This window comes from Myotis brandtii, unplaced genomic scaffold (assembly GCF_000412655.1).
Source record: "Myotis brandtii unplaced genomic scaffold, ASM41265v1 scaffold123, whole genome shotgun sequence".
Taxonomy (NCBI): domain Eukaryota; kingdom Metazoa; phylum Chordata; class Mammalia; order Chiroptera; family Vespertilionidae; genus Myotis; species Myotis brandtii.
The window spans coordinates 14,890,327-14,915,073 of NW_005354291.1; the positions used below are offsets into that span (position 1 = coordinate 14,890,327).

At 40.3% G+C, this 24,747-nt stretch overlaps 1 protein-coding gene across 1 annotated transcript in view; it reads left to right on the forward strand.

Moving 5' to 3' along the window:
- Positions 1–24,747, forward strand: part of ECT2L (epithelial cell transforming 2 like) — a 58,432-nt gene that overhangs the window by 24,783 nt on the left and 8,902 nt on the right. The window contains exons 8-19 of the mRNA XM_014533872.1: positions 2,628–2,756; positions 6,679–6,771; positions 8,273–8,455; positions 10,735–10,838; positions 12,250–12,375; positions 13,641–13,727; positions 16,686–16,900; positions 18,447–18,594; positions 20,193–20,266; positions 20,365–20,521; positions 21,102–21,167; positions 22,507–22,595. Of these exons, the coding sequence (XP_014389358.1) occupies positions 2,628–2,756; positions 6,679–6,771; positions 8,273–8,455; positions 10,735–10,838; positions 12,250–12,375; positions 13,641–13,727; positions 16,686–16,900; positions 18,447–18,594; positions 20,193–20,266; positions 20,365–20,521; positions 21,102–21,167; positions 22,507–22,595 (1,471 nt within the window). The remainder of the gene's footprint in view (positions 1–2,627; positions 2,757–6,678; positions 6,772–8,272; positions 8,456–10,734; positions 10,839–12,249; positions 12,376–13,640; positions 13,728–16,685; positions 16,901–18,446; positions 18,595–20,192; positions 20,267–20,364; positions 20,522–21,101; positions 21,168–22,506; positions 22,596–24,747) is intronic.

Genomic DNA, 24,747 nt, shown 5'->3' on the forward strand with positions numbered 1-24,747 from the left:
TCTCTCATCAATGTTTCTAACTCTCTATCCCTCTCCCTGCCTCTCTGTAAAAAATCAATAAAATATATTTTTTTAAAAAGAATATAAGTACGCAAATATATCTTAGAGATCCTGTTTTTAATTCCTTTATATATACCCAGAAGTGAAATTGGTGGATATATGGTATTTCAATTTTTAATTTTTTGAAAAAACATTATGCTGTTTTTCATAGTGGCTACACCACTTTACAATCCCATCAACAGTGCACAAGGGTTTGAATTTCTTTACATCCTCACCAACACTTGTTATTTTCTGTGTTTGTTTTTTTTTTCATAGTAGCCATCCTAATGGGTATGAGATAATATCTATTGTGGCTTTGATTTGCATTTCTCTGATGGTGTTGAGCATCTTTTCATATGCTTGTTGATCATTTGTATATCTTCTTTAGAGAAATGTCTATTTAAGCCTTTGCCCATTTTTTAATTTGGTTCTTTGATTTTTTGTTATTGAGTTGTAGGCATTCTTAAATAGTCTGAATATTAACCCCTTATCAGATATATAACTTGCAAATATTTTCTTCCATTTTTTAAGGTACCTTTTACTCTGTTGATTATATCACTTGAACAAAATTTTTCAGTTTGATGAAAGTTAAGCAATTTTAATAATAGCAAATAACCAAGACCTATACATTGGTGTGCACTCATAGCATTCATTATACTTCCAATGGCTATGCCACAAAGGAAAGGATTGGCTGATAGCATTAACTTGTTATGGGCCATCTTTTAAAAACTTTAATGGTAGCCCTATCGGTTTGGCTCACTGGATAGAGCGTTGGCCTGGGGACTGAAGGGTCCCAGGTTCGATTCCGGTCAGGGGCATGTACCTTGGTTTCGGGCACATCCTCAGTAGGGGGTGTGCAGGAGGCAGCTGATCGGTGCTTCTCTCTCATCGATGTTTCTAGCTCTCTATCCCTCTCCCTTCCTCTCTGTAAAAAAGCAATAAAATATATTTTAAAAAAAACTTTAATTGTTACCTTTTTTGGGGGGGAAGGAGATGATAAATGTTTTAGAAATAAACTTAGTTTCTATTCTTCCTCATACTATAACTCGCATCCTCCCTTGCTTATACCTAAAGTAGAATTGTTTTAAGTTTTGCTCACTTGGAATCTTCCATCCCTGTGGGATGAGGGAAGGAGACGGCCAAGGATCCAGCTGGCAGGGATCTCACTAGATGGCAGAGTGAGTCCCGGAATCACCCATCAAACTGCCATCTCTGCGCTGGAACTCAACAACTGGAATAGTTTCACTGAATTGTATTATTAGCAAAAACCAACTGCTTTTGGATCAGTTTCGCCTTATTTTTGGCTTTTCTTGTTTAGTTTACCTGTGCCTGAAGCAAGTTGTGTTCCACATTAGACTTTTATGCCCCCAACAGTAGAGCACAGATGCTATTTGGCGTTTACATTTATGATTAATTACTTGGTGGCTCCTCCCTAAATGGTGGAGAAGTAGCAAGTGCAAGTTTACACTGTGGTAGTTGGTTCACCTCCTATGGAGCAAAAGAGCCCGGTGGGGTTTCCTGATCTCAGCTTTTTTGTTCTCCAGATGAGAAAAGTTTCCAAACTCTGCCTTTTCTTTGTTTTCTTTTATTAAAGCAATAGTAACAATAACAAAAATACCTCAGAAAACTAAAGTTTCCTTCTATATAATTGTGGTGTTTTCTCAAAAGCCTTTGCCTTAAAAACAATAGAATGAAATCTCTTAGTCCAGTCACCTGAAGAGGACCTTTCCTTACGTATTTAGACGTCAGGATTCCCGTGACTGACTTGATTTGCATTACGTTTCTGGGGTTCAGGAATGCAGAGTCTCCAGAACTGGTTCAGAAATGGGTCCAGACACATTCAGTTTAGCTGAGTCATCACACAGATTCCTAGGGAGGGGGCTCCATCTCCTGGAGCATTACTTCTGCTTGGAACAATTTATTTATTTTTAATTATTTTTTTAAATCCTCACCTGAGGATATTTTTCCATTGATTTTTAGAGAGAGTGGAAAAGAGAGGGAGAGACAGAGAGAAATATAGATGTGAGAGAAACACATTGATTGGTTGCCTCCTGCAGGCGTCCCAACCAGAGTCTGGGCCAGGGAGGAGCCTGCAACCAAAGTACGTGCCCTAGACTGAAATTGAACTCAGGACCCTTCGGTCTGCAGGCCAATGCTCTATTCTTTGAGCCAAACTGGCTAGTGCTGAACAATTTATTTTTTGATTGACAACTGTGGGAAACATTTCTACTTTGGAACTTGGTTGTCAAATCCCAGGACTTGACTGGCCATCCATTCTCAACCCTGTTGTGAGCCTGGTAACTCACACCGCTATACAGTGGAGGCAGAAACACAACATCCTAAACACAGTGCACAGTGTCCAATAAATCCAGAATGTGAAGGAGACCGAGGCCACGCTGAAGTCCAGCGGTACCTTTGGTGGCCTTAGCATGGCATGGCGTTGAAGCAGAGGTGCCATATGGATCTTGGTCTTAGGAACAGAGGTTGGCTTTTTGAATTGTGATTCCATTTTCACAAACTGCTGAGAGTTTCTTTCTGTTCACGATAGTGTTACAAATTGATGTGACTTTTTGATTTTTTTTCCTCAGGCTATAAAATTGGTATTAAAAATTTATTGAGGCCTGATGTGAGAGACTTCTGGGAGAAATTAGGAAGCTTCGTGGCCCCTAAAGAAGAAGGGGGTCACGTGGACCTCTTTGTACCACTGGGAGCATCCGGTCAGTTTTGAAAGGTCGTGGTCATGCCTACTTTATGATGATATTTGTGACATACCCTCAGGTCAAATGATTCTGTCACACTTACTCTTTATTTCTTTTTTGCTTTATATATCATATACTTGGGGATTTAGGGGAAATGGGCATTGGGGTTAGTAGTCAGAGTAACTTGTTCCTGTAGAAATAAAGCCACTAGTGACAAGAGCCAGCCAGGAACATTATTTCTATTTCTTCTGGAAAACACAGTAAAATCAGCCTGCACAACACAGAGGAAAGGGCTGACCAGCACGGGGATCTGAGAAAGCTTTCCCTGCTGTTTCTGAACCCGGGATGCGTGAGCCTGAACTTGGTGACAAGGACCTGGACTGGAACCCCACTCAGGCCACTTCAGCTGTGTGGCCTTAGGCAAGTTTGTGAACCTCCATTTCCTCCTATGAGTGTTAGGGTAGTAGCACCTTACCTTATAGGACTTGTGAATACCCAAATAACAAAAACTTCAATTACACAAATACATAATAATATAAATACCTAATATTAGAACACTAGAAACAGTGAAGTGCTTTGTGAAGGTGAGCATGGTTGCTGATATAAGTTTAAGTGCGTACTTATCTAGTATCAAAGTTGATTTCAGTACTTGAAGGGAAATTTTGAAACATTAAATCAAATTCACTTTTAGGTTATCTGTTAAATAAAAGCTCTGCATTCATGGGCACTGGGTTTGTTCCTTTGTTTGTTTGTTTACTAAGCAGAACAGGGGAGAGGGAGTGTGAAATTAAATTTTCTCATACTGTTTCTTATTACCCATTCTTTAGAGAATTGTGTGTTTTTGAAGTTCTTAATTTTCAAGTTTCACTGTCACGCTTCAACCAGGGGAAAGGATAAAAATCAAAGGAGGTGAAGGGGTTTAAAAGAAAATGAAATACAAGTTATTGTACAAAATTTTTTTACAGTTATTACAATTATATAATCTCAACTATGCATAGAATAATCTATGCAGAAATATAGCAAAATATTAACGGAATCTATACATTTTCTTTTATTTGCCTCTATTTTCTGTAATAAACTAGTATTACCTTCTTTTATAATGAGAACAAAGCCAATTTTCTTGTTGCAGTAGAAGGAGAAAAAAAGGATGCAGGAAAGTATAATATTGAAAGGCAGACAACAAAGGCAAAAGAGGAAAAGAACAATAGTTTTGTGACATAAAAACTGTCTCAAGTGAAATTTAATGGCACTCAAACACTAGATTTTCCACCACTATTCTGGGCCCTAAAGCCATCCCTAAACTTCTTGTCAAATGTAATTTCCACTTGGATGAACCCTTAAGACCAGTGGTTCTCAACCTTGGCTGCACATTAGAATTACCTGGGAATCTTTTATAAATCTTAAAAAAATCCTGATTGGGCCTCATCCTCCGGAAATTGTTTCTTTGGTATGGGGTGGGGCCACAACATTAGTAACAAAGAAACAGAATTTCCGGAGGATGAGGCCCAGAAATCAGGATTTAAAAAAGATCCCCAGGTGATTCTAATGTGCAGCCAAGGTTGAGAACCACTGCTTAAGACCCTGGTTCAGTCAGAAGACCCTGGCTTCTCAGCCCAAAAACCTCTTTCCCACCACCTCAGGCAACACTCTTGAGCTTGTCATCCCTGGTAGCTGTGTCACCTGTGATATCTTGGATTTCAAGCATATGTCTCTCTGAGTCCCACTTCCAAGTCATGTACCAAGTATTCCCACTCTTTATCGATTTTTTGCCTGAAGACCTCCAATCCATACTCCCACATTTTCAGTCTCCATCACTATGCTTCTGTGCTTGGTTTCTTCCTTGTTAAACTTGGATTTAATGGTTTATTATTACAGTACTCTCTTGCAAAGACTCTGAACCTCTTTGTCTTTTTCCTGGCGAAATCCCCACCATTTGGCTAAATCCCAGTGCTGGTTAAAACACAGCCATCTGCAAAATCTATGCCTGCCTGCACGGAGACAGCTGAAGACTGTTGGAAAAAGGAACACACCTGTTTGTATAGATCTAACGTTATTTAATGGCATAAATATCAAATGGGATTGCTGCACTGATAAGCAATCCTACCACATTTCCTGGTAAATTCATTCTTCTACTCTTTGAGATGACTATTTATTACATCCCTTCTCCTCCCTAGTCAAGCTTTCCAACAACGCTCTCTCAGCTGTTGACCTCACCTTCGACTTCCCTAAGAAAGCGCCCTAATTTCCCTCCCAACACCAAATCCACCACCTACTTCCCTCTTACCTTCATTCTCTGTCTTCCCTTCTGTTGACGAAGGAAGAAGCACCCCTGTTCATATCAAAGTTTGACTACTCCACTTAGACTCTGTATCCCACCGCCTTTCACCTTCTGACTTCACTTCCATGCTTCAATCTTCTTGTGTAGCCTCAATCCTCTGTCTTTATTGGATCATTCATATCAAATCAGGAACACCTGTAGTAGCTCTGTCCTTAAAAAAAGGAAGGAGAGATCATTAACTTTTCCTCACCACGTTTTGAATCGACTATACCAGTGGTTCTCACACTTTAGTGTGTTTTTTAACCATTTAAAGGTCTTGTTAAAATACACATTGCTGGGCCCCACCCTAGTGTGTCTGATTCAGTAAGTCTGGGATGGGGCCTGAGAATTTTCATTTCTAACACGTTCCCAAGATGCTGCTGCTGCTGCTGCTGATCCAAGGGCCACACTTTGAGAACCATTGTTCTATGCTGACTGCCTCTACCTTCCTCACCTGTCATTCGCTCCTCAAGCTCCTACAAGTCGTCTATCTCTACTGAAATTGCTTTCGAAAGAAAATAAACAACTTCCACGTGCCCAAATCCAGTGGTCCCTTCTCCATCCTCACTTTGCTTTGACTTCTCAGCAGCACTTGATGCAGATGGACACTCCTGAAACTCTCCTTCTTCTCTTGATTTCCCTAATACCACGCTCTCCTTGTTGTCCCCCTGCCTCAGCCGCAGCTTCTCATTCTCCTCTGTTGGCTTCTCCTCCTCAGCAAGACCTTTAAATGTGCCCAGGGCTAGATCTGGGCTCTCCTTTTCCATGACTACACCTGTTTCCTAGGCAGTCTCATCTATTCCTAAGACTCTGAATTCAGTATATATGCTGGACACTCCCAAATTTATGCTTCCAGCTCTGATATCTCTGAGCTGCAGACTCATATCTAGCTCCCACTTGACATCTTCATAGTGTGCATTTCTGCTAGCTTCTAAAGTTAACACAAACTCCTGGTTGCCTCTTCAGCACCAGACCTCCTCCTCCCCAGGATTCCTCAGTTAAGATGTTGTCACTCTCCCAGTTACTTCATAAGCCAAACACCTAAAATTCATCTTTTGGGAGCATTGTTAAAATTTTAAAACAGCTTTATTAAGGTATAATTGACATACAATATTTAAATGTACAATTAGATAAATTTTGACATGTGTAATATACCCTGTAAAACCATAAAGCAATAAAGATAATGAGCATACTTCAATCTACACAGGTTACTGAAGGAGTGAAATTAATGCCATGCTAAACTTTGACCATTGTATCCATTCTGTGTTTAACAGTTTTAAATCTGCCCCTTTACAATGATACTTCTCCCTGGTGTCACGCTATTTTAAAAAATACATGCAGGCTTTCTGTCTGTGGCCTGAGTATTCCAGATTGAAAATAAGCCCCAGGTCAGACCTCATGCCCTCTTTTCCACCCTGTTGTGCAGTCCTCAGAAATGAAGTGTTTGGACTTCAGCTCTCAGGGGTGAACTGTGACATGCTGATAAACTATTCCACGAGGGATCTGAATTGAGAACAAGAACTGCTATGGCTTTTCCTGGCCAGCTCATTAGTGCTCTTCAGTAACACTTAACTGTTCCCTGGCAAAACCTGTGAGTAAACTAATGAAAGTGTTTTTGTGCAGAGGCAGGAATAGAAGTTCTTTCCCAGCTGTCTCAACTAACCGGCACGCTCTTCACTGCCCCCGCTGGGATTGCAACTGGCTCTTACCAACACAGTAAGTGTATATGGGGCTGACCATCGTGCCCACGCACTAACTCGGGGATCACCAAAGATGAAGCACCGCTGAAGGATACTGGTTCTGGCTGACGCCAGCAACTGTCTTGCATTCCTTCTCTGAAACTGTCATTTCCCAGCACTCAGTCATTTGCTTAGAAGGGGATTATTTTTTGCAAATATTTGCTTCAAGCCATCATTTGTAAAACTCAGTTGAAAACATCATCTTTAACAGTTAAACAAACATGTTTAGTTGCTGATCTAGAGAAATAATAAGTACAAAGAATAGTTTTTTAGTAAATATAATTAATATGGTTTCATTTGGATAAATGAACAAAGAGACGATTAAGAAGAGGCTTGCTCAGGTTCCATTGGTGTTACATTATCTGAGAGGAAAAACAGTCAATGATATTATACACACAAAAATGTGTGTGTAATATCCCTTTAGATATGAAAGCTGAAGATATTGGATCAAAACATAACATTGGCTGACCAACAGGAGAACCAAATTTCTTTGTTTGCTCATCATTCTCCCCTTTAAAACTCCCAGCCTCTTATCAAAGAAGGTTTGGGGTGATGCAGAAACTATATATAAAGCATTTGTTCTCTGGTCTCAAATGCCAGGGGCCTTTGAAGACGGGAAAGCTGCCATGATTGGGGAACTTGTACGGGAAATGATGTAACAGAGAGCACATTGACTTAATAGAGTTTTGTAACAGAAGTCACTTGTTAGCTGTAGTTTATATTATGATAACATATTTGGCCCCGTGGAGAGAGGAATCCCCCTAGCAGAGCAGAGCAGGGTGCAGACACTGTCGTTTACAGAACAAGTTTTCTTCTTTTCTGCTCCTCTGTCTCCTTTTCCTCCTGTTCATCCTCTTTCCCCTACTCTTCCTATTCCCGTCTAGAAGAACTGTTATATAGATTTTTCACATGTTTAGCAATAAACATAATGGGAGGAGAGTCAAACAAGTCTATTCAGGAAAGAAAATCAAATTTAACACGGCACTGTGTCTTTCAGTAACTGGTTTTCAAGGAGAGAAACTTGCATAAGCACCCACTAGAGTCGTGTAGAGAGATAAATAGAGAGATACCAGCTTGTAAGAAAGATACAGGGTTGGCTATGACACGGAGGACTTTGGATGGCATGATGGGGAAGCCAGGCAGAGTGGATTTCCCTGTATTTTCATTTTGAGGATATAAATATAAAACAGTATATTCTTATTCAGATGCCTACTTCACTTCTTGATGCACAAATCCAGCAGCTATTTAATTTTTAATGTCAAACATAATGACAACCTTATCTATCAAAGAATAGATAGGCATTTGCTATTATTCATTGTAGTCTTTTTGAGTTTCTAATTTTATCTCTGAAAGCAGACTATCTTAGTTTTGTAATGAGAAAGGATAATAAGCTTGATATAAATACAGTTATAAACAAGAAGTAGAATTGTTTCACCCAAGCTTATGTCTGCAATAATAAAAGGAGAAAATAATGTCAGTTCTTAGTGACTGGCTGGGACAACAGCAGGAAAGGGCGCCCCCCTCCATCTACTTCAGCGAATCAAAGCTGCAGACGTGGTCCAGCCTCATGGACTTCCTGGAAGACACCTTGATATCAGTGCGGAAACAGTTCAGACCTCTCTTCAAGGAGTTGCAGAAGAACGCCAGTGGCAGGATAATAGGTGAGAGCTCTTGCTACTCCTGTTGCAGATGTTTAGTTGACTCCTAAACATCTTCAGTACTACTTTATTCCGTTTGTTTTTCATATCTTCCTTCAAATATAACAAATATACACTAAGAATAAATATTAAATATTATTTACTAAGTATTAAATAGTATTAAATAAACATTAAGTATTATTTAACAAACATTAAATATTCTTTAATAAACATTAATAAACATTAAACCTTACTTAATAAATATTAAATATAAAGATGAATAGTTATAGTCATCTTCAAAATGCTGAAGCTAGTTCCTGGTTTCAGATTTTACCATCTTAATCCTGTGTCAGTCAATTATTTACCTAGACAAAATTTGCTATTTGCTCAGCCATCGAACTCTGTCCTTTCCTCATTGCAATTTGCTCTCAAAGCTAAGCAACTCTTAAACCATAGCACCCATTACTTAAATTGTTCTGCAATTGTGTTCTATTTATTTTTTACTTAAAATATATAACTGGGTGATGGATTCCATGGCCTTCTGTGGAACCTGTTGGGCATTATTGAACCTCTCATTTATGTCCCATATCCATGATCAAATTATCACAATAGAGGCTTTTGGAAACAATGTCCTATGTCAACTGGATCTTCACCTAAATCAGCGGTTCTCAACCTGTGGGTCGTGACCCCTTTGGCGGTCGAATGACCCTTTCACAGGGGTCACCTAAGACCATCCTGCATATCAGATATTTACATTACGATTCATAACACTAGCAACATTACAGTTATGAAGTAGAAATGAAAATAATTTTATGGTTGGGTCACAACATGAGGAACTGTATTTAAAGGCCAGAAGGTTGAGAACCACTGACCTAAATCAATACATTCTTTAAATAACTTTTTTAAAAAAAAATTTTCTTATTGATTTCAGAGAGGAAGGGAGAGGGAGAGAGAGAAACATCAATGATGAGAATCATGTATTGGCTGCTTCCTGCACACCCCCTACGAGGGGATCAAGCCCACAACCTGGGCATGTGCCCTGACCGGGAATTGAACCGTGATCTCCTGGTTCATAGGTCGATGCTCAACCACTGAGAAACACCGGCCGGGCAAAATCATTCCATTGTCAAAAGTACTTTTTTATCATATGGGTAAATGAATTTTCTCTCCATCTTTACCTATTCGGCTTTCCCTAACTCTTCCCATCTAACTAAATAAAACACCCTATAAATCAAGTCTTTAGATATCTATATCCTTATTTTCTTCCTTCCCTTCCCTAGCACTCCTTCTTATTTAACATCTATTTATACAGTTACTGTCTATGCAAGAGCAGGAAACACAAGTAAGTATGCAGATATTTTCTGTCAATATATAACATATTGTCAGTATATATCTTTACATAAATGCCTCTAAAACAGGGATTTGTCTTCTTGGTTTTAACTCTACCACATTTAGTAGATGTTCAACCAGTATTTTCAAATAGTTATTAGATAATAAATAGGGAGAAATTATTTTTCCTGGTATTTCCTTGATATAAAAACTATACATAAAAGTAGAAAGATGATCTCTTTAAAGATAGAAGTATTTCTTGATGATATATGTAAGCATAAGAAGTAGAATAGAAGATAATTCTTTTCATATAAATTCAAGTTGTCTAAAACATTTTTAAATGTAAAAGGTATCTGTGTATGTATGTTAGTATATTATTTTCTGTGTGCTTGAAATCTTTATGTATTTGAGTGCAAAGATAAAGGGGAGTGTGGAGGAATCTTTGGTGGGATTGCGATTCTACAATTTAAACTTATTCCTGGCTGGTGTAGCTCAGTGGTTGAGTGTTGACTTATGAATCAGGAGGACACAGTTCAATTTCAGGTCAGGGCACATGCCTGGGTTGCAGGCTTGTTCCCCAGTGGGGCGCCCTTGGAAGGCAGGCAATCAATGATTCTCTCTCACATTGATGTTTTTATCTCTTTCTTCCTCTTCCTTTCTCTCTGAAATCAATAAAAAAATTTTTTAAACTTAAAAGTTTCATTTTCATGTGTTCTGTCCTTACTGTTCAATTTATAGATTTTATTCAAGATCAGCTTTGTCAGGGTGGGCACTTTTTATAAGCTGCACATTTAGTTGCTATTACTTGTTTTATATTTTATCATGGAAGATAATCCTCATGGTATAATAGAATTTTAATTTTTATTCTTTGCATTTTTATCCACTAAAAAGCAACTGTGAGGACTGAGCTGTGTTCTTCTTGATCACATCTCTTACATAAATTAATTACAGTGCATATGGCTTTATATTTACAGGACAGTTTATGTCTGACACCATGAGTGTGACTAACATTCTGAATAACCAAGAAATTGCACAAGCTCTGGCAGATGGATTGGCAGCACTTTCAAAAGAAAATCCTGTAAGTATTTTTTTTAAAGAAAGCACACTACAAAAACCCTAACACTTAAATAAATTTGTAGTTTGTGTTTATTTATTGTTTAATTTGTATATCCATCCAGGGGCGCAATTCCTTAGAGAAATTACATCCGTTTGTAAAAAGAGCTACTGAGAGATTCTGGGCCCAAGATCTATTAGGTACACAAAATAGGCAAATAGTAAAATCTAGGTTATTTAAAAGTTGACTCCGTGGTGCACTGTTATCTGTCTTGTGATTAATTTCAGTCAGAAGTGACTTATTTAAACACACGAGTGGCTTTATATTTCACATAAACATTATTCAATAGTTAAATTAAGCGTATGAAAGGGTAAAAAGGGTAGATGAGAAGAAGGAAAGCGAACACAAAAGAACAGATCTTCCGAGCAACTGGAAAGTGCAGTAAGCAGCCTGGCTGGGGAAGTGGAGAACAGGATGGGGACTAGGGATGACATTAACACACCGGATGCTCCTTCAATATATAACATATTGTCAGGTCTTTAGTTTTCAAAGGAGAGATTCTCAAATCCTTCTCTTCCACTGAGGTAATTCAACTTTGTGGGTAGACTTAACGTTGTCTTTGCATATGTTTTCCTTATCTCTCATGTGTGTTTTGGTTTCACCTTGGCTTCCTGGGTAGCCACCAGGTGTCCCCAGGGTTAGCTGTCCAGTGTGGAGTCCAAGAGGCTGCAGGTGGCCATGATTTGCCTCTGCATTCTCAGCTGCCAACACTAGCCAACCCAGGGGCAGCCCAGTGCTGAAGGCCCTGGTGAGCTTTGCCGATAAAATGATCAGGGAAATTCACAGGGATAACCCCGAGACTTTGAGAGATCCTGCACTGTCTCCCGAAATATCAACGATTTACTAAATGCGTTTGGTGTAGGTTCAGTGTACTTACTGCCACCTCATTATTTAAAAGTAACCTGGTATGATATACTTTCGATGGTGCTCAAACTATAGCCTGAGAGGGAACCAAATTTGAGTGTTTTTCCCAGTAATTCAGCTGCTGTAGCCCCTCTCTCAAGCCTTCTTTCTCCTGAAAGACAAGATCCCCCCTGTCCCCTTCCTCATCTGGCCAAGAGGCCGGTAGGGGCCACTTTGGTTCTGACGATATTGAGACCCATACCATGAGGCCTTGGCAACCGAATTGAATGGTGACAGTCGGTTGAGAACCAACAGTATACATGGTAATTGGAATATGTGATGAAGTCAGAAGTCCCATTTACTGACTCTACGTGAACAGTCATTACTTTGTTTTCTGAACTTATACATTAAAAAAACTGAAAACTCTACCAGAAAAAAATCTGTCCTCTTTTCTACTGCACTTTTGTTGACCTATATTTCCAATGAATGCTTTAAATATGAATTTTTGGGGTTGGGGGTGTGGATTTTTCAGGACAAACCTCTGGAATTTTTGTCATATTTTCTGTTGAAGAAATGTAGTGAAAAGAGCAAAGATTTGGAAGAAAATGTTATTCTGACAAAATCTGACCCAAAGGCAACATTCAATTTATACATGAAGGTAAAGTTATTGCTGCATTTTTATGCCATTGCTTCGCTGTAGAGTTAGACACATGTGCTTGAGAAATTCATAGACAATAATGATAATTATTGTCTTCCAACTGGTCATTTCCTCTAAGAACTTTATTTTCTTGAAAAGGTATTTGTAGGATCATGAGTGACATTAAAGCCACTTACAAGCATCAGCTGCACCACATTGACTAGAACAGTGGTCGGCAAACTGCGGCTTGCGAGCCACATGTGGCTCTTTGGCCCCTTGAGTATGGCTCTTCCACAAAATACGTGCGGGCTCGCATGTACAGTGTGATTGAAACTTCGTGGCCCATGCGAAGAAGTCGGTATTTTGTGGAAGAGCCACACTCAAGGGGCCCAAGAGCCGCCTGTGGCTCGCGAGCCGCAGTTTACCAACCACTGGACTAGAATATACTCTGGGTCATGGAGGAAAAGTCGGACATTTGCATTTTGCCTCTTTTTCAGTTGAGTCCCGAGATAACATAAAGTTGTTTTGTTTTTGTTTTTCATTTGCAGCCCAGGACAGTTTGTGTGTGTGTGTGTGTGTGTGTGTGTGTGTGTGTGAGAAACTAAGAATTATTTTTCTTTTCTTAGTTGAGATTCAATTTCATAACAGAAAAGTGGGTTTGAAGCTAGTACTTCTGGCAAAAAGTAATCATTCCGCCAGTACTGTATTCAGAACCCATACTTTCTTAAGTGAAATAATCAGGATTCAGAAAACACGGAAAATTGCATTGTCAGAGAGCCGATTTCTATAAAAATGTCATTTTAGAACCATTTTATGCCCATAGAAAATCATCTACCTGTCTTGCATGATCACAGGCTTGGGTACCAGCCCCAACACACCCCCCCTCCCCCCATGGAGCCTGGTAATGGGTGTAGACTTCTGGCATCTTAATAAAAGTCAGGTACCCTGTGTGCCTTTGACTGCCAGGAGCAGAGCTGAGGCAGAGGCCTACCTGGACCACGTGGGACCCCCTGCCTGTGAGGAGCTTCTGAGCAGCAGTCTCACTCCCCCAGCTCCCGGGGAAAAGGGAGCTGCCCAGAATTTACTTTCTCAAGCGTAATGCAGTGCAAAGGAAGCTAAAGGGTTTTTTATTCTTCACATAACATTTGCTTTAAGAGAGGCATCGATTTTGTCTGGTGCTGGTTCACTGACGCAGAACACCGTAGTTAGGGCTGAAGGCAGGGCCACAGAGCCTCCTGTGGGCACAGCACCAACTCCGTGTAATCAAATCTGCATTGAATCCTCAGGAAAGAAATGTTCTGGAAGACAATCCTCAGGACACAAAACCAAATCTTGGCAAAAATGATCCAAATGTTGAGGTGCTGGTTCAGCTGGTAAGCCAATTATTACGTAATAAAAATTTTCCACTTGTTTTTCTCCTGAGGCGCCCCCCGCCCCCCAAAAAAACCCAAACAAACCCCTACAACAACAACACCCAACCACTTTCGCCTTTATTCTGGTTAGTTCTTTTTTTTCTTGAAAGTTTCAAGAACAAAGTAAAAATATTTAAAGGGAGGAAAAACTCCCAAATGTAATTGGGGGAATCCAGTCAGTAGCTTTTTCTTTTCTTTTATTTGTTTGTTTGTTAGTGAGAGAGAAACGTTGATGTGAGAGATACACATTGATTGGTTGCCTCCCACACAGGTCCCAGGACTGGGGAACGAGCCTGCAACTGAGGTATGTGCCCTTGACCGGAATCGAACCTGGGACCCTTCAGTCCCTGGGCCAATGCTCTATCCATTGAGCCAAACCAGTTAGGGCAGTAGCTTTTTCTTTTGAATATTTCCTGGTCTGAAATGAAGTTGAGTTGAGGAGATGGAGGTATCACATCTTGGGAGCAAAAGCCACCTCTGCTACTCCATGCTTTTCTAACTAACATGACACGAGGACGGCAGTTAAAGGAACGGTGCAGGCACAAAGTTTTACAGTCTATCCGATCCACCAATTCACGGTCTGACTTCAAACGCTGAGTAGAACCAGTATAGCGTTTAGGGCTCCGTCTCTCAGGCTAGAACGGTAGGGCTCAGTACAGCAGAGCCTTGGTCCGTCCTGCCCCAGTACACAGCTGTGCGTGCTGTTTTGCTTTTCTTCAACACATATCCACATTTATCATCATATTTCATTCTCGAGATCCTCTAACATAGATATTAGTAACCACATTTTTGTAGATGAGGAACTGAAGTTAGAAGACTTAAATGACTCCTCTAAGGTTAAATAATTGGCAGACATTTGCCAACCATATCCCAAGGACAGAGGAAGAGAATAAACCTCATTTTGGTACATGAGCATAAAGCTGCTGAATATTCTATTAAGATCCTCCCCTAAATACCCAGCCTTTAAAACCTTCCAAAACAAAGGTCCCTGCGCATGCTCTCCCTCCCAGGATCACACCCACGTCCCCCTGCCCCCCAACCTTCTTTCCCCACAGGCACGCATCTCCTAAACTCTCAGGGACCCCTGAGGCTTGCAACCAGGACAGCAAAGGGAAGCAGCATTTCATCCCGGGAAACCCCCTGAGCCTGTCCCCAAGGCCCCTTTCCCTCTGACTTCTTTGTGGCCAAAGCAGCCCAGCTGAGGCACCTTTCTCCGGCCCTTTCTGGTTGCACTGTCCCCAGCTTTAACAAACGTCCTCTAAAATTAAAAAACAACAACAGCTGGCAGGAAGAAACTTGAATCCCATGGCCCTGACCTCAGCCCCGAGGCTGTTTTTCAGCCGACAACACCTGGGTGGGTACACCTACTGCAGTGCAGACCAGCCCTCACTGGCTGGGTGTCAGAGAGTATGACTGGGAAATAAATACCTGACAACAGTCTTAAGACAACAAAAAGTTTGATAACTGAAACCTTAAGTCAAAATCATTATAAATGTTGGATGGCCCCAATGAATAAAAAATATGCAAATACACATAAAAATATAATATGGGCTGCAAGCCAATCCTCAAGTTGGAAGCAGTTGTATTTTTTAAACTCATTAGATATATCTAAATAGGCATTATATACAGACCATGTGTTTGAAAGATAAAATTAACATAGAACTGTGTGTTTATAGTATTACAAACAGAGCGTTTTCTAATTTTTCTCTTAAGTTACTTTTCCATTTTAATTTTAGTTCATAAACTTCTGGTTGACTTGTTTTGAGTGAACATCGTGTGACACTAGGCTTTACTCCTGTCATTTTATTTGGGGCTTGGGGTATACTAAGGGCTGGAGGGGAAAGAGGAAATTGTGTTCTAAGAGTATTAATAGTTCTAGGCTCAAATACAAGCCCACTAAATTTTTAAAATTTAAATATTATAATTGTTTTCTTTTGTAAAGGCGCTGCTCATTTTACAACTATTTCAAACGGGCCAGATTCGGCCTGCGGGCCGTAGTTTGCCCACGGCTGTTCTAGGCTCAAATACAAGCCCACTAAATTTTTAAAATTTAAATATTATAATTGTTTTCTTTTGTAAAGGTGCTGCTCATTTTACAACTTTTGAAAAGTACAGATAAAAGGAAAAGAATTACTTATTCCCAGGAATGAAAACTAATTTCTCCAAATATAAACATAGCACACATAATAATAGGGTGTGGAGTTTCTTTACACCAGTGTATGACTTTTCCCTCTGCATTAAGAAAAGAAAACAAGACTTTGAAATACAGGAAACAGGACATTTGGCAACCTAGCTACCCAGGGAAGATGGGTTCACAGTTCCCAAGTTAGGTGCTTTTCCCTAAATACTGAAAGAAGAGCATGAGTTTCCATATTTCATAACATGCCCATGGGAAGCAAATTACTTGATAATGAGAGAGCTAGCTCATTTCAGTTCTCCTGTCTGCAGGATAATCAATAAAACACTACTGGGGGAAAGCACACACAAATAAGAGTGGGCAACCCAAAGGCCTCCTCACCAAGCACGAAGGCAGGACACTGTCTTCTCATCACTGTACAGCCAGCAGCTAGCACAGGACACAGCATGTATTCAAAGGACAGATTGAGAAAAGTAAAGTCTCAATCTGCCCTCTCAGGATCCAAGAGTAAAGTCCCATCTCTACCACAGCATCACACTGGCCCGGTGGGAGGAGCTATTTGGCGATCCTAGGGACAAGCGATGTTCAGCGAGGTCCTCCATAGTCCCCTATAAAGATTCCCTTCAATCCTGCATGTCACAGACCAGCCAGGGCCATCTCAGAGTGACTGCCCGACTGCTAGTACTCCCATTGTTCTGTCTCCTTCCACTTTCAGGCTTTTGGGGGGCTGTAAGCCTGGAAAGAATCACTATGCTTTCTGAGTTCTTAATGCTTTTCTACAGGAGAGAAAGCTCCAGATGGACTGGGCCGCAAAGCGAACTAGAGTTGCCGGGGAACTCTTACAGAGTGAGAGAAAATACGTGCAGATGCTGGAAATTGTGAGAGATGTTTATGTTGCACCACTAAGAGCAGCGCTGTCCTCAAACAGAGCAATTCTGAGTGCTGCAAACCTCCAGATCATTTTCTCTGATATCCTGCAGGTTTTAAGTCTCAACAGGTAATTCCTGAATACGTATTTTCTGAAATACTCACTGTGCAGTGGGAGGAACCCACACTTACCTGACCGAGGCTCAGGCAGTCTCTGCCTCTCCTGGGGACCCTGATTATTGCACAGAAGAAAGAATTTTTGCCACTGGGCTGCAACCAGTAGTGATGATCCCTGATCCCTGCCTCAGTTCAAACCCCTGGTACTAGGAGTGGAGGTCAGTGCCAGGCGGTTTTGTAGTCAACATATTGCTCATGCAAAAGACAAGACAGTATGTTTAGTTGAGCAATGGGAAAGAAACCGAAGGATTTGAAGGGACTAAGTTACTAGGATATTTTGCTTGGAGAACCCATGGTCAGCTTAATAACAGTAGATGTTTTGAGAATGTCATAGGACACAGAGGAAGTGATCATTTGATCTGTGGTAAAGACAAACTAAGCTTGTGGCTCTCTGCCAGTAACCTTCCAGAAGAAGCATGTCAAACTCAAAGGCTAACACGGGTCAAATAAACAAGGTTTAAGTCTATGTGGGTCGAAAAAAAACAAAAGCTTCAATTTTCATAGAAATGTAGGTTTATTTCAATAGAGACATGCTGAATACAAAGGGCTGAAATAAATGAGTAACTGTTAACATAAAATAATAGAACATTTTAATAAAAATTAATCTTTTTTCTTAAACATTAACTTACCAGAACTGAATAACTGCACAAATTAATAAGCGTAACGCAAATAAGCCTATTTTTCTTGTTCTCCAAAAGCAAAGTATTTCCTGTTGCGCACACCAAACAAGTCAGTCCAAGACTAATGACTTGGCCAGCGGCTGCTAAAATATTTGCTGCTAGTATTAGTGGAGAGAAATGGTGTGCCTGCGCGTAAGGCGCGTAAGGGAAATGAATGCAACACGATTATAGTAATCAGTCATTAGCAAACATTGTAGTTTGTTATTAATAATTATGTATAACAGGATATTGTAAAAATTAAGCTAGGAAATTTTTATTAAACCATTTCTTACATACTGTTATATTGGCTGGGCCGCGAGTTTGACATGCTTGTTCCAGATGACTGGGAACAAGTTCCTTACCTTCCCTGGGCACAACTCCTACAAAATAAAGAGGTTGAACGGGGCCTGTTCTGTTTTCAAGGCCTGTGATGGCTGAATGAAGGACAACCTTAGATCCACAGGGAAATGGCCTGAGGGAAGATTATGGCCATTTAAAATGAATTGAGCACTCTGCTCTGGGGACTGTAAGAAACCTTCCTTGCCTGCCTGGCCGTGTGGGAATGGGAGAGTCAGGGGCAGCCTATGGAGGCCAGCGTGGGGTTCAGCCTCAAGGGATTAAGGTGAGGAGGTGGGATTCCCCCACAGTCAGCCTAGTTCCTCCCTTCCCAGCTCCTCCTGTCCTGTCGAATCTGTACGGCTCTGTATTAGCACAAAAGTATGTGACAAAAGCCCAACCATAAAATGACTAGGCTGAAGCAAGCAGCAAACTGATTCATTTGTTAAGTTTATAGGTTATCACTGGCCAATATTTCATGGCCATGCTTTTCCCGTCTTGCAGGCAGTTTCTAGATAACCTGAGAGACAGACTACAGGAATGGGGCCCAGCTCACTGTGTGGGAGAAATATTCTTAAAGTTTGGAAGCCAGCTGAACACATACACCAATTTCTTCAACAATTACCCTGTTGTTCTGAAAACCATTGAGAAGGTAAATGATTGAGTTACCATCCAGGCATTTATGAGACCTGAACTTGAAAGGAAGTGCTGTGTGCAATCCAAAGAACTAAGACTAATAGGGCTTGGCTTCCAGACCCAGGCCTCCAGTTTACTGTGTTCGCTGAGGACGGGGACCTGACATTTAATTTTGTGTCATGAGGGGCTAGCACAGTGCTTGACAAAGCAGGGCCCAGAAACTGGTTGTTGGACTGAACTAATCCTCATGCAAATTGCCAGACTTCCATTAGCTGCAGGTACCCTGTGGGTCACTTACAGGCAAGTGTTTAACTGTTAGATACAGTGGAGCCCGTGAGCTCCAATCCCACTCTGCCCCCACAGACCTGTGTGACCTTGACAAAGGTGGCTGTCTTATAAAGAAAAGAAATTAATTGTCCATGTTTCTTGGGGTAAGGCTACTCAATTTGTGAAATTTCACTATGCATAAGGAATTTCTTTGTTGTACATTTCTCAGAAAGTCCATTGTGACTTGTGCCATCTGTAGTTGAGCAGGAATATTCGCTTCCCTCTGCATCCCTTGCTGTTCTGGTTGGGATCTCTTCTAACGGCAGTAAGAGCTCTTTCTTCCCTCCTCAATTTGTATCAGAAGTGTAGCCGTACCTTGCGACTTGGGGCACACTTCTGCCAGTGGCCGCTTTGGCTGTGTCCCCCTGGTTGCACGGAGCCCCCCGGGGCCATGTCCTGACCTTGAGCACCTCCCTTTATGGTACACCTTCACCCTGCCCAGAGAGTTTAACACTGCTAGACATACTAATTATGTACTGGATGAAAATTGCACGAATAAGGCAATTTCATAGAACTGACCATGAGGACAAGAATTGGAGTAAAGTGTGACATATTATCAGAAACAGATTGGTGCCAAATTTTTTATAGTTGTGGATAATAATGATATCTGGTTCACTAAAATAGGGTGTGCATTTAAATACTCAATAACTGTTAGCTATTACTCTTATTGAAATCAGTCAGTATTTATTTGATTTCTAGGAATTAGCAATTCTGGCATCTTTTAGGCATGTCCCCACTGAGAAAAATGGGTACTTCCTGGGCACTTTGCTGGTGATGAATGAATACACTTTAAAGCAGATGTTAAATACAATGGAACACCTTTATAATGATTAGCAGCAGGTATTATAGGTGAATACCATCAATTGTCTTTTACTACAAGGAAATAACACTTACTGTGCAACAGGCATGTTGTGGACAGGATTTATTTTTCCTTCACAAGTGTTAGGTATGATATCCATGAGGAAACTGAGGCTCGGGGAGTTAGGTAACTTAACAAGTTCACAAAGAATGAGGTAGAATTCTAATTCTAATCCAGGCCTCCCTGGTTGCAAAGTCTGTTTTCATTTGTCAACACTGATTAAGTTCAATGAATAGGGTTATCTCTATGGTATGAATAAATCACTATACTTAGTACATTATATTAGTAAGTACTAATAGTACTTTGACTAGAAGTAGATGTTGCCCTCTTGCTTTGAGAGCTTCATAGATCATGTCTGCCCGGTGTAACAGAATGCTTTACAACTGTCGCACGGAGCGAAGTTTTGACAATATTATGCTCACCTTTAGTGCAGAGAGATGGTACCAGCATTCCGAGCTTTCCTGAAGAGGCATGATAAAACCATTGTCACCAAAATGCTGAGGTAAGTTCTGAGGGAGAGCACAGCTGAGGCACCCCGAAGGCAGGGCCTTCTTTGACCTTCGGAAAGAGACCAGGTTCCCTTCTCTATGCCCCACACAGCCTGCCGGAGCTGCTCCTGTACCCGTCCCGAAGATTTGATGAGTATGTTCATCTTCTCTATGCTCTGAGGCTTCATACTCCTGCAGAACATGCCGACCGTGGGGACTTGACCACTGCAATTGACCAAATGAAAACATATAAAGGTTATATAGATCAGGTTGGTTGCTGACAAGTGTCTGTGTCCTTTAAAAATGCCACAATGCTTTTTTGGTAGTCTCACTCAAATTCTTCAGCCTTTGAATGTGAAATCGTTGTGTTCAGAGACTTGGAGCACTACAGGCATCTATTTTAAACCAAGCAACATGAGACAGAATGTTTTCAGATAACTATACAAGTACAAGAAAAGCTTTATTAATATGAAAGTGTGAAGAATGGGGTATTTGGATTGATTTTTCTAGAGGACTAAAAGAAAAAAGTAAAATCCTTTTTTGCTGAAAGAACTTAATGTATGAGATTTCCTGAACTAAGTCAGCATCTGAGTGTGGTACTATCGCTCTGAACAATTTTTGTGATGAGCACTCTGCACGGGTCCAGGCTGAGTGTAAACTGATGACATATTCTGCCCAGAAGATGCTTTTTGAATACAGTCTTGTCATTTGCCTCTTTGTTTTAAAACACTGGGTCTATGAAATTAGATTCTTATTATAATGTATGGAAATAGCAAGCCCTGTATCAAGTGCCATTTATGTTTACACATTTCACAATTTTATTTCCCTTAAAATCACTTTGTTTTCTAGATGAAGCAAAACATCAATATGAAAGATCAGCTGTCAGACATACAGAGAATCATCTGGGGGTGCCCTGTACGTATTCTGATGTACTTGCTACATCTCATGCTCATGGATAAAACCTCATATCATTGGCAACAGGAGACATTCAGATATCCAATCAGCTAACCTCTGTTGAATGCCTGCTGTGTGTCTGGTGCTGCCAAGCCCTCACATTTCACATCCTTCTATCTGCAAGGATGCTAAGTGGGCTTGACCCCATCCCTTAGCTCCTTTCTTGGTACTACTGTGATCATGACCCCCTCTGAAGAAAGGGCCATGTATTCTATTGCTTCATATTTCTCTATGCAGAGTACCTGGTTAGGATCTTGCACACTGAGGATACCTGAAAAATCTTAGAAGCCCTCTGTTGGCTGTCACCTACAGAATATCACCTGGTCCCATTCTACCTTTTCTTTTACTGCCTTGCCTACCACTTTATGAGCCAACCATACAGATCTACTCATGATTCTCCAGTAATGTTAGCCTCTCCTCACACAGTTGTGCTTTGTCCATACTCTTTCTTGAAAATAACCTTCTTTCCTACCCTGCTGGATAAACTCCTATTCATCCTTTACAAATCCAGTTCAATCATCATCTTCCTGTAGTTGCTCCCACCATCTCCTGCTGGGAATTGCCCCTTTCTGGGTCTCCTGCAAGACCTTGAACATCTGTCACATTTTATTACAATCCTTTATTCACCAGACTGGGAACTCTATCAGGTGTGAGCTACGTTTTACTTGTCTTCTAGTGCTTGGCATATAACAGGAGCTCGATACATGAATTATATTGAATTAAATTATTAATTGATTGGAGATGTTATTTTTATTTGGTCAAATTGGGGAAGCAAGATGGAGTTATTTTGTTGTAACTTAGATCTGCATATTTTGGTAGGGAAAATGAAGTGGAGTTGATTGAAATACAAAAAGTTCAAAATCTTGGAACTCACAGAGCCCATGGAACTTCATCTCTAGATGACTGTTCACACCAAGTGACCATCTCCATGGCTACCATACATCAGGGCAAAGGCCTGACTTCTTAATTTGTAACAATTCATTCCCTTCCTTTTCTTGATAGTTTACTTCTTATTCACCCCACTTCCACTTTATTTTTGATGCTAAGAAAATGTTTATAAATAAAACAATTTCAGTAGCTTAAGAAATTAGACAACACCCTAAAATAAAGTTTTCATTGTTAATTCTGTGGTCTTTATCTAAAGAATGCCTATTTTATAAACAAAATCATTGGCTTTTTTATAATTGAACTGAGTTCTACTCAACACTTGCATATTCTGGGATACAAAATGGTTCTGCAGTAGTGGGCCTTTTATTTTCTAAAAATGTATGTATGTTTCTAATTTTTTTTTATTTCATAGATTCTATCAGAAGTAAACAGATATCTGATTAGAGTCCAAGATGTAGCCCAACTTCACTGCTGTGATGAGGAAATAAGTTTCTATTTAAGGTAAACATCTAACTATCTTGCAGCTGTCACTGTGTCTTACTCACACCCTGTATCCTGTACAATGTCTGACATAGTATATGTTTACGATAATCTGTGTGTTGAACTGAAAAGTTACACACACCCCTCTGAGATGCTTTATCACCTTACGTGAATTCCAGGCAGCTACTGGGCAAATGGGAGAAAATAAATAGTTTCTGCCAGGACCATGAACTACACAGAAACAGAAATTCTAAAGTTAGTCACTTCCCTACTGAGAGATGATCCAAGTGTTGTGGGATAGCACACGTATGATCTGCTTAACTATAAGAAAGAGAACACCAGTTTATCCTCATATTTACTGTGGTCAGTATTTAAAAGGTCTCACCATAAGATCACCATGATATTGCGGTCTCACCATATCTAGTTTGCACACTGCTCAGAGTAATGTAAGAACAAAAGATGGGAGGGTGTCAATTTCCATAAACTAGCATCCAATTTTCTCCTGTGGAACAAAGATGGGCAATTTCTGTAAAGGGTCAGCTAGTAAACATGTAAGTCTTGCTGGCCAAATAATCTCTGTGGCAACTACCTAACTTAGTCATTGAAGCACAAAGGCAGTTATATAACCAATATAACACATAACAAACACCATCTTTATAAACAATATAATACATAAATGAGTGTTGCTGGGTTCCAATAGAACTTCATTTACAAAAACAAGTGGTGGGGGTGCCTGGCTGGCGTGGCTCAGTGGTTGAGCCTCAACCTACGAACAAGGAGGTCACAGTTCAATTCCTGGTCAGGGCACATGCCTGGATTTTGGGCTCAATCCCCAGTAGGGAGCATGCAGGAGGCAGCCTATCAATGATTCTTTCTCATCATTGGTGTTTCTGTCTCTCTCTCCCTCTCCCTTCCTCTCTGAAATAAATAAAAAAAAATATATTTTAAACACACACACACACACACACACACACACACACTCCCACACCCACAAGTGGTGGGGCCAGTCTCAAACAAGTGGTGGGGCAAGAATATGGATGGAGTTCTTTTGCCTATTTGAAGTGGCCTTTCACTGCATATCACCCATCACACATACTTGAAATGCACCCTCTTTCTTGCTTCCTTTCTTTTATACTTAGTTCTATTTGATCCATTATTGTCAATTATCTAGATCAACTTGATCTAGAACATTATTTCTTGTAAGATATCAGTGTATGTGCAGCAACCCACTCCTTCCAGCTAGAGTCATAACCAGAAATGGGAAGGAAATATATGAGAGTTGGCTCTAGGGATTGGATGACTATGTCTACCTATTCATGCAACTAACACGACCTGAACTCCTAACACTTGTCCAATAGCTGAACCTGAGGTATAGTACTCTTTAGAAACGTTGAGCTCCCTGATCCAGTCATCTGCCCAGATTACAGAATGGTTGTAACTGGTAAGTGCCTCACTACTCAGTATGGCCTGCTTACCAACATACCCAGGGCGCTTTAGAAATAGTCTCAGGCTACTCTAGCTCTATTAAATCAGAATTTGCATTTTAACAAAATCTTTAAGTAATTCAAATGCACATTAAAATTTGTACTATGTACAAGTCAGAGACATTTGTCACATGAAGTAGACTCTAAATATGAAATTTAGCAGCTTCTATGGAGAACAATCTGGAAGTCTTTGATTAAAATGAATACACCCTTTCAGCAATCAATCCTACCCTTGGCAATCCTATGATAGAATAGCACATATAAGAAATTTGTTTCTATGTAAGGATCAGTTTATTCCAACATTGCTCAGAGTGGCAATAAAGAACAAGTGAAAGGAGAGGAAGGGAGGAGACCCAAACCTGTCAACAAAGCAAATGTCCATCAAAAAGGGATGAGTTGAATAAATAATGGTCTATCTACACCAGTGGTTCTCAGCCTTCCTAATGCCGCGACCCTTTAATACAGTTCCTCATATTGTGGTGACCCCCAACCATAAAATTATTTTCGTTGCTACTTCATAACTGTAATTTTGCTACTGTTAATGAATTGTAATGTAAATATCTGATATGCAGGATATATTTTCATTGTTACACATTGAACATAATTAAAGCATAGTGATTAATCACAAAAACAATATGTAATTATATATGTGTTTTCCGATGGTCTTAGGCGACCCCTGTGAAAGGGTC